This window comes from Buceros rhinoceros, unplaced genomic scaffold (assembly GCF_000710305.1).
Source record: "Buceros rhinoceros silvestris isolate BGI_N320 unplaced genomic scaffold, ASM71030v1 scaffold19905, whole genome shotgun sequence".
In the NCBI taxonomy this organism is placed as follows: Eukaryota; Metazoa; Chordata; class Aves; order Bucerotiformes; family Bucerotidae; genus Buceros; species Buceros rhinoceros.
The window spans coordinates 1-9,902 of record NW_010413632.1 but is presented as its reverse complement, the minus strand read 5'-3'; the positions used below and the strand labels follow the sequence as shown (position 1 = coordinate 9,902).

The window sequence follows — 9,902 nt, the reverse complement described above, 5'->3', positions numbered from 1 at the left end:
GTGCTAGCTTATCCACCACCTCTCGTGTCAAAGAAAGAGAGAGGATGGAATCGAAGGCGTTGGTTACCAAAGTCATAACTACGTGGCCACATCACTAAGAGCCGCAGCTGTCTGATGTTGAGGTATCCAGGCAGTCTGGACCACATCCAGACCACCTGCTACGTTCTGCCAGCAAAGGCGTCTCTTCAACCTCTCTCCTCTCTGTGTGAATCCGGCCATCCTGGGCATGGCTGGAGGCACTGGCAAGAATTTCACACCCATACCAACAAGAACCCCTCCTGCTATTTTAACCCCGTGACAAAAACAGAAAGAAAAAGAAAGGCACAACTGGTTGGGTTTCCAGGAGGAAGATATCACTTGTCACCGCACATACACCGTTTAACAACATCAAGTCTTTCTTCTGTTTAAAAAACGTGACAGGGTGGTTTAATAGTGCATAACAAACGTGCTTTAAATTAGATCTTTCTGCAGAAGTAACAGGGCATGAGGCACAGTAAGAAAGAATAATTATTCTGTTTCTACGATTTGCTTCTGCAAGTAACACCACTGAAAGTTTCTTCGAGCATTTCTCCACACCTTGTAAGTGGATCAAGCAGACTGTGGTATGGGAGAGGACTGAAAGGAAAATTATTATGCTGCTGAAAATAAGCTACTCTCCACCAGAGATTCACTGGGGAAGGAAGAAAGACTGAGTGGGACCTGCCTGCCTCTTCCACTGTATCATCTGTCTCACTAAATCTCTCGGGATGCCAATTTACCTTTCAACGGGCAACGATTTCAAAAGCCTCTGATCTGTCAAGTTAGAAAAACTGCCTACTCATCACAGCAGCTCCAGGAACCGTGCCGCTAGCTGTTCCTCTGCATCCTCAACCAGCAGGAGATCACGGGATTATGCAATAGCCTCAAGTCTGCTGCTTGTCCAACGGTCCTGCTTGCTGGCCACCCCTGGACTTTCATGAAAGCCACTGAGAGCACAGTAGAAAACTGCTTTGCTCAGTACTGAGCTTTAATTTTGTTCCAGCGATTACTGAACACAAGAGACATTGTCAATAGGCGAATTAAACCCAAAAGATTATTGGTTTTTAAATAACATGAAAGACTTCGCTGCATAACCAAGGCTTTAAAATGAGGCGTGGGCAGTCCTGCTATGATAAATCAGGGCATTTTATCTGATTCTGAACTCGATGTGAAAATTTTGGGGTTTTATCTTCCTTCTGAAGTTCTGGCATGGCAGGAAAGAGTTTCAGAAAAATCCAAGTTGCCAGTGCAAAACCCACACGACTAGCAGAGCCCAGAGCCCCACCAGAACGTCCAGCCCTGATAGCTCCAAGACAGTCCGGAAGAACTCGTGACTTCTCAGCTCTTTACAGGCTAACAATGTTCAGTAGGTCATTACCGATTCTGAAGTGGTCATCAATGTTGCCAGCAAAGACAGCCTCGTAATCCTCCGGTCTTTTCAGGTTGGGGGGCTTCTCTTCTGGGTCAGAGCTAAACTCCCCCTTGAAGCGCTTTTTATTACTGACATCTATCTTTTTTTTGTCATTCACTTCAAGAAGACTGATGAAAACATGTACGATTCGCAAAGCGCATTCCCTGAAGGGCACGATCATCAGTACCTGTGTAGATCAACAGTTACAAAAGAATAACCCATAAAATATGAACACTCAGTTAACTGTATGTTAAAGAATTTTTTTTTTTACTTAGACCTCCTGCCCGCCATGGGGCATTGCAACAATCAAAACAATTCAATCTGACATGCAGCCAGAAGGGGGATGCGCTGGGACACAGCGGGCTCATGAACAGCTCCTGGCCAGCAGCTCCGTTTGGTTCCCCATCTCACACCCAGGGCCCCGTTACGGGGGGATTGAAAACTAAGCTTGTTCTCCTGTTCTCCCTAACACCCAATCAAGCAAGAGCTCCCCTAATAGGCAGACAGGGTCAAGGGCTGGCTCCTGGACGGGTGGCAATAGCCTCTGCTCAGCACTCTGAAATATAAATACCCAACCGGGGAGTCACCACAGACACCAAAGGCATTTACCAGGAGTGCAGCAATCCCTGAAACCCAACTCTGAAACTGCTCAACAGGTAGTTGTCACTGTCAGCGCCAGGCTGGCCCCAGCTGAATCCACCTGGTTGTCAACCAGAGGATGCTGTGAATGCAGGGAGCCTTGGTCTGAGGTCTGCTCCACCAGCTACGGTGAGCGGCCTTGCCAAGGGGACTGGGATTCTTTGAGGTGCCCCAGGCAGAGAAAGATCCTTCCACGCAGGAAAGTCCTTACAAGTGCCTAAGGACAAAAAGCACTTTTGGGACATCCCACACTGCGTAACAGCCTACACCTCCTGTGCTAATACTGAAGATCGGTGCGGAGGCACCTTTCTGTACTGGTAGATTTAGAAATGGAAGCCGGAAAAGGCGACACGTCAGTCGGTAGTGACAGGGGGACAAAGAAAAAGGTAAGTCAAACTCATGGCTCAGCACAGAAGCAGGCTGCCTCCCAACCCTGAGCTCCCTGCTTCTCACAGGGTGTTTGCTCTGGCCACGGCGGATGACTTGCAGACACCACAAAGGGGCGTGGAAAGACACACGCGCAGGAACCTGTCACCCCAGAGAGCAGCAACAGAAGTACCTCTGGGTAAACTACTAGGATGCTCACAGAGCCTGAGCAGACAGCCAAGGGGGGGATGGGGGGTCACGTCAACGAAGGTCTCTTACCTTAGGTCTGGTGAGCCCCTGATCCCTGAAGTCATCGCTGTCAGTCCCTGGCTTTTGGTTCCTCCGTCTGGTGTTGTTGCTGAGCACCTGGGCATTTGCCTTCAGAACATGGTTCAAGGTGTGCAAGCAGTAGGCGTGCCGGATTTCTTCCCCGTTTGTTAAAGCATTTCTTTCTGGATAGAACAAGTCCCGGTACGTGTTCATGATACAGAAGAGCTCTCTTTGTAACGGGGTGAAAAAAGGATCGCTTGGTTTGTTCACTGAGGACAGAAACTGTTTATTCACTCTTGGCCAAGTGGATTCTAAGGGCTTGTGAAGATAAAGCTGTTTCACATCAACTTCTTTGTCTGCTTTCAAAGTTTTATGTTTCTCCAAAGCAGAAGAAAAAGTTAGCTGGCCCAGCCTTGGCCACTGGAAAACAGAACAAAACAAAACAACCCGATCAACAAAACCCGGAAGGGACTCGGATGTGCCAAATTTAGGACACTGAAAAGCACACCACCACAGCAGTGGTTTAATCAAGATCATGAAATGTGAGGAATTATCTTTTCTTAATAAAAGTTGAAATCTTTTCTCTTTTGAAGTCTGCCAGGGTAAATAACGATAAACTCGAGCTCAGTAGATGCAGAGGCAATTTGCAGTGATACGGCTGTGATGCTTTTCATTTTACAAACGAGAAAACCGAGGAAGAGTGTCATTACTGCCTAACCCATCCAGCAAATCGGTGGCACCAACCAAGGACAGGAGGAGAACCCTGAGCCTGACTAGGCTGGTAGATCAGCCACACTGAGTATGGACTTTGTGTAAAGATGAAAACAAAACCCCACTGGGGACTCAACCCGGGCACTGTGAATCAGTTGCTAAATGCGACCTTCTGGAGAGTCTGTCTGGTTTCGAGGGCACAAGTGATCGCTGCAGCAGGGGAAAACTCTAAACTTTAAGACTTCTGCCATGCAAATTGTCCTCATCCACCTCCGTAAAGTAGCTACACCGTGATGAGCAAAGATGTATTGTGCACCGCTTCAGGTGGCACTGGTATTTTTGGCCACCATATTTCAAAGAAGAAAAAAATAAAACAAAAAATTTTTTAAAAAAATCACAGCTTTCTCCCTGACTGACTAACCGTTGGGTACCTGCCAACGGATGTCACTCAGCATATGGCTGACCAGAATGCAGGGCAACTCTCCAAAATAAAATCAGATGTGAAAAAGTTAGGAAGCAAAGGTTTGTCTAAAAATCAGTATTTTGAAAACCAATATTCTCTCTCAAGCTCTCAAATCTCGCTCTCAAGTTTTCTGGAACTGTAATCCACTTGTTTCCAGTATTAACAACGTAAGTATTGAATTCCCCTTGACTGGCTTGCAACTGTGTACACAGACACAGCTATCTTGAAGCGAGAACGTGAAAGCGCATCACAGGACTTTTAAGACTGTAGCTGGTCACCTCACAAGTCCAGTTGCAGAGCCCACCCCTGGCATCGCGCTGTTACCACTGCAAACCCAGCCCTGTTTCCACCCGGTGTCAAGGGCGCTAAACCTGTGGGTTGGGGACTGCAGATCGAACTCCAAAGCCAGGTCTTTCAGACATGTCACCACGTGTCTGCAGAACAGCAGACCTGAGGTTTCAACTCAGCACTAAGTGAAGGAGAAAACAGCTCAGCAACAACACAGTAACGAAACCTTGACAGTTCCAGTGCTGAGAGCTAATAATAACAGTTATGAGTCTACTTCACTTCTGTAATAAAATATATATATATTATTTTCGTCTGGGTATCTTTAGGAACTCTGGGTGGCTACAGAACACTGTTACCTTGCTTTGAGTCGAAGTTTTAGGAAGCGCAGACATTTTTTCCACTTCTTTTTCTTCAAGTTCTTTGTCCATGTGCTGTTTAAATGGATCTATTCACAACAACAACAATAAAATATCCTGAGAACTATTGCAGCTAATAATGGAATCAATTTTCAGAATGGATTTGCAAACGAGACAAACAGTTTCCATGCTGGCCAGCACCACAGTTAAAACTAGTTATTTCAAAGCACTTGGAGATGAAAGAAAAGATGTCAAATTCTCTCTACAAGAACAGGGAGAACAGATTTGACAGATTGCTTTAAAAAAAAAAAGCAGCACTTATGGAAGTACTAGAACTTCCAATCGCATAACAAATGCTGGAGAGGAAAGCAGTATGTAGCACAAAACATTGCGGCAATTTTCTGCCTTAAGCTCCGACACACCCATCCCTTGAAGGTGAAGCAAGACCCAAAGTGAACGCCCAGTTCTGCCCAGGGCTTCGCATCTTTGGCCAGTGCTATGGAGACAGTTTGATAAAGCAGAGAAAGATGAGGCAGGTTTGGGGGAAGGGACGCAAAAATTGCCTGGAGTGAGCAAAAGACTGATTTATCTGATCAGCATTTCTTTTTGGTACGGAAAGGAGAGGCAAGGAACTGTAAAATCACGTTATACTCAAAGACAGCACCACGCACAGTCACATGCAAAGCTTATTTTGAAAACCCAGCCCTGTATACTGCTCGCAGCACAGCGGCACTCGCTGCATAAAGAAAACTAATTAGCGAACACTAGTGCTTGCCAACGGGTATCTCGCCCACGTACAGGTTATCCAGGCAAAAGTCAAGACATTTAACAATGATGACACTGCTGAGAAAATCATCCCAGCGACACGAAAGAACAGGAAATCTTTTAATTGTAATACCAGCTCTCTCTTCAGCTGAGTTTTACTGGTTCCAGCACTTGTCAGGTAAAGTAGAGAGAATAAAGTGAAGCGTTTTCAGGAATTCTAGTGAGCTCAGGAGCAGAGCAGAAATTCATCCCCTTCCTGCTATCTTAGGTGACTCATTTGCTGTAATAAAGACACTTGCAGGATCCAGGAACCCCCTGAAAAGTAGCGTATCATTTATAGGCTGAACAAAGCTGTTAGGATACCCAGCATGCAGTTGGAGAGCTCATTAAAATGCAATGCCAACAGCCCAAGTAATATTCTCATGGTAACAAGAACGAGCTGTTTTTTCTATCACATGGCCCTTTGATGCTTCCACACATTTCACGTATCGACTGTGCTGCCTCCCGGATCTAGTGTCAGCTGCTGCTCCAAGATGACAAGCCAGCATCACTAGGGATGCTACGAACACACAGCTCGCTCTCAAACGATGCCATCTGATATTAAAACCACGGAGCATGAAATACGAAGTTGCAAGTGCCAACGTGTGCCGTATCACTGCACGATCACACACCCGTGCGCGCAGTTATTTGTATCACATGTGGTGGGACGACTCCGAGACGGGAGCTCAGATTGCACCCGTCAGCGCAGCGCTGAGATCGGAAGGGCTCCATCCTTGCAAGATACCACACAGATGCTCCACTGACGCCTTATGCCTTCCCGATCCTGGTGCAGTCAGACTCCTCTGTACAACCTTCAAAATTCAGAGAGCCCTGGGCATTTGTCTAAATTACTCTGGCTGCTCCAAACGTTGCAGCATCTCACCTCTAAGTCCACTGAGTTGTGAAGGATGCCCTCACAGGTCAGCTTTGTGATTATCTCCCGGGCTGTCTGTACCAAGAATATCTTCCACGGTCAAGCACAGGCTTGCAGGGCCCTTTGTAGTACACAAGCTTTTTAAACTACTATTAAAGCAACAGAACAACACGCTCCACATGCATTTCTAGTTCCTGATATTTCAAGCTTTATCGTTCATAACACAAACCACACACAAATCCCAGCCCACAGGGGCTACAGAAAACAAACGGTTCAGCCACACTTCTGCACCAGCGATAAGTGTCCCTCACGGAACGAGCTCACACGTGGGCAATGCCGTGAATACCGCAGAGGAGGAACTCGGGAGCTACACAGCGTATTGTGAGGGTGTTTGCTCAGTTACACGTGTGTACAGATACCCCTCCAGAGGCAGAGCTAAGCTAAACACAAACAGAGTTTTACCTTCTGAAAAAGCTTGTGAAGAGCCGCTGTCTCTCTTATCTGCATTGCCATCTCCACTCTCCTCTTCCATGAAATTGGTTTCCAAGCTAAATTCAGATTCGTGTTTCACATCAGTGAACTCCTCAACGACACCGTGACTTGGGTCACAAGAGGTATCTGCGCCATCAGCCTGCTCCTGGCTGAGCATCTGCTCTGCTGTGGCTGTGGCTGTGAAGTGTTAGAGAGAGAAACGGGTTATATTCTCCTGGAAAAGTCACTGTCTCTAGCTGGCCAGGTTGTTCCCTCTGAGCTACCCATTTTTTCTCTCCCAATACTCTATCCAAAAACATAGAAACGGGCTTTGTATTCTAGAGTAAAGAAGGCTTCTGGCTAGCATGCCAAATGTTACACGATACACGGTGTGTATTGTGAGAAAATTAAATAAATACCCTGTTTGGGGAATGTCAGGTTTAGCTTCCGAAGACCCCAAATAACTGAGAACAATAAAAAGATGACCCCTCTCCCCCAGAATTTCTTTGCAGACTTCATGAATGAGGTTGCCCTGTCACGAAGGAGGAGGTTTCCTTCCAATTTACATATTGTTTCCTCCGCTACGAGGCAAACCTTTCCCTCCCCTCGGCAGCAGCAGCCAAGCCAGATGCTGCGCGAGAGAACAGCTTGCGTCTGCCTGAGTGGGTGAGAACCCCTGGTATGCTGCTCCATGTGGATTTCCTCTGTGCTGCCGCACAAACAACATCTGAGGAAGCACCAGCGGGCTGTCTGCCGGAAAATGAGCACAGCTACCCTCTCCCCTGCTAAATCCTTCAGCAGCTGCTGCTCCCACCCACACAGAAGCAATGGAGCAACAGTCTCCAAGCCAGAAGAGCACCCAGCCAACAAGCCAGTCTGCACCAGGATCCTGGCTAAACACACGCGTTACTCAACCTTCTAACTAATGAAACAACATTTACCAAAGCACGGGAAAAGACAAATTACCTTCTTCCTGCTCTGGTACATCATTCTTATCTTCTTCACCTCCATCGGCTTCTCTGGTCTCCTCGGACTCTTCGCTGTCCATTTCTGTCTCACTTTCCCCAGCTTCTTCTGATTCACTTTCATCTTCCTCTTCCTCACTCTCAGACTCGGGAGAGGTTTTCAGGGTAGCCAGGAGCTTGTGATATACAGAGACCTGCTCCACTTCAGTCTCTGAATCGCTTTCTGCACTTGACTTATCAGAATTCTCAGACTGGAAGGGAAAACACGAGTGTTAACAGCAAGAGCATCACTGTGTTTCAGCCTGGGAAGAGAAGGCTCCAGGGAGACCTTAGTGTGGCCTTTGAGTGCTTAAAAGGGGCTTATAAAAAAGATGGGGACATTCTCTTTAGCAAGGCCTGTTGTGACAGAACAAGGGGTGATGGTTTGAAACTAAAAGAGGGGAGATTCAGACTAGATATAAGAAAGAAACTTTTTACGCTGAGGGTGGTGAAACACTGGCACAGGTGGCCCTAAGAGGTGGTAGAAGCCCCATCCCTGGAAACATTCCAGCTCAGGTTGGACCCTGGGGCCCTGGGCAACCCGCTCTAGTTGAAGACGTCCCTGCCCACTGCAGGGCGTTTGGACTGGGTGACCTTCGAAGGTCCCTTCCAACCCAAAGCATTCCGTGATTCTCTTTGGCAGCAGGCAAATACCCTCACCCCTAGTTCCAGTGTTATGTTCTTCCTCTCCCATCCTGCCCTTAGGCAGATGCAATGGTGAAAAATCACTATTTTATGCCAGTAGTTCTGCTGGACACCTCCACTTAGATTTTGAGAGCACCCTGGTAGACTGAGGTTGACGTGCCTCATACTGCACTGACTTGACTTGGAGCATCACAAAATTTAGTTCTTTCAGTCTCAGCTGTAAAGCTCTAGGCTTCAGACAAGCCAGGCTCAGAGCCAGTTCTGTCCCGGGCTTGCACAAACCGCTGACAGTGTGCCAGGTTACAGCCAAAATGACAGTGAGACCAGTAGTAGAAGCACAGCACCGTTTACTCCTTTCTCGGTTCCTTTCAACCCAAAAAGGAAAAATCAGTAAAGACAATATTAGTACCCAAAATTGCTAAAGGAAACAAATGAACCAGAAAAACGAATTTTTCCATTCTAGAACTTTAAATCTTGTATTAACCTGATAAAGGAGGTTACCAAATCCTGACTGAAAGTAAAGCTCTGGCAATCTGACAGAGACGAAGGAGCATTTATGTGTATTTCTTCATCCAACGGGGAACAGAACATCTCCTGACTGGTGCAACACTAAGTTAACTAACATTATTAAAACGACTTAAAGCATGATTTACTTTTCACTGTGACCAAGTAACATGAAAACACCCAAGAACAGCGATGCTATTTCCTGCTGCTTCTGCCCTCTCATGGATGAGTTCTGAGCTAGACGCTGTGGAGAACAATTCAGAGCCATGCAAAAGCCATTCTTTTTTTTCCTCCTAAACACAGGTCTTCTAAAGGGAACAAGTTAATCAGCCTGCATAACTTGGTAACATGAAATGCTACGTGTTTCACTCCACTGAACCACACGAAGATGAAAGAAAAAAAAATATATTACCAGTTCACAGATTGTTGTTGCTTCCGGTCTTCCAGAAACCCTAAAAGAGAAAGCACTGAACTACCTTACTCTGTCAATGCTGTTACACACGGGACGAAAGAGACGAGGGGGAGAAGGAATTGATGAGTTTTACAAGTCTTAGAGAAGTCAAAAGAAGCTTAAAACCGAAGTGTGACACAATTCTCCCTAAGAAAAAAAAATGCCCAGCGCTAACTGGCTGGTGTTGGGACTGCAGTTCTGCAAACAAGATGCTACATAAGCTGGGCTTAAACTAACCTCAACTCTTTCAAAACGATGTGGAGCCTTGAGCGGGACAGAGTGTCCCTGAACAGGCTGTGACACGGGGCACTGCTGCCTTCCATCCCACGCGACACATACCAGAAGAGTCCCAGGGCACACGCAAATAACAGACCTTAATGCTCTCTGCCTCTTCTAAAGGCAGATAGAATTAAACCCAACAGGTGACCTGACGGTGTCCTCGCAGGGTTCTAAGGCTTCACAGCAGCACCCAAAGACACAGCGTTTGGACCGAGGAGCTCGTTCCTCACAAGTTCAGGGGCTCCCCGGCATGGTCCCCGCTCTGCCGGGCGGGCATGCTGCTGAGGTTCTTGGCTCACAGGCCTTCAGCGCTGTGTTTCCGCAGCCTCTGCGAGATCAGAGAGAGGT

The 9,902-nt window shown here is 46.9% G+C and overlaps 1 protein-coding gene across 1 annotated transcript in view; it reads right to left on the bottom strand.

The window, feature by feature from the left end:
- DIEXF (digestive organ expansion factor homolog (zebrafish)) overlaps window positions 1-9,276 on the bottom strand; it is a gene marked incomplete at its 5' end in the record, with an annotated part of 13,976 nt that extends 4,700 nt beyond the window's left edge. Inside the window, 6 exons of the mRNA XM_010136834.1 lie at window positions 1,397-1,616; window positions 2,714-3,124; window positions 4,523-4,611; window positions 6,663-6,869; window positions 7,638-7,887; window positions 9,237-9,276. Coding sequence (XP_010135136.1) covers window positions 1,397-1,616; window positions 2,714-3,124; window positions 4,523-4,611; window positions 6,663-6,869; window positions 7,638-7,887; window positions 9,237-9,276 — 1,217 coding nt within the window. The remainder of the gene's footprint in view (window positions 1-1,396; window positions 1,617-2,713; window positions 3,125-4,522; window positions 4,612-6,662; window positions 6,870-7,637; window positions 7,888-9,236) is intronic.
- Between the last annotated feature and the right edge of the window lie 626 nt (window positions 9,277-9,902).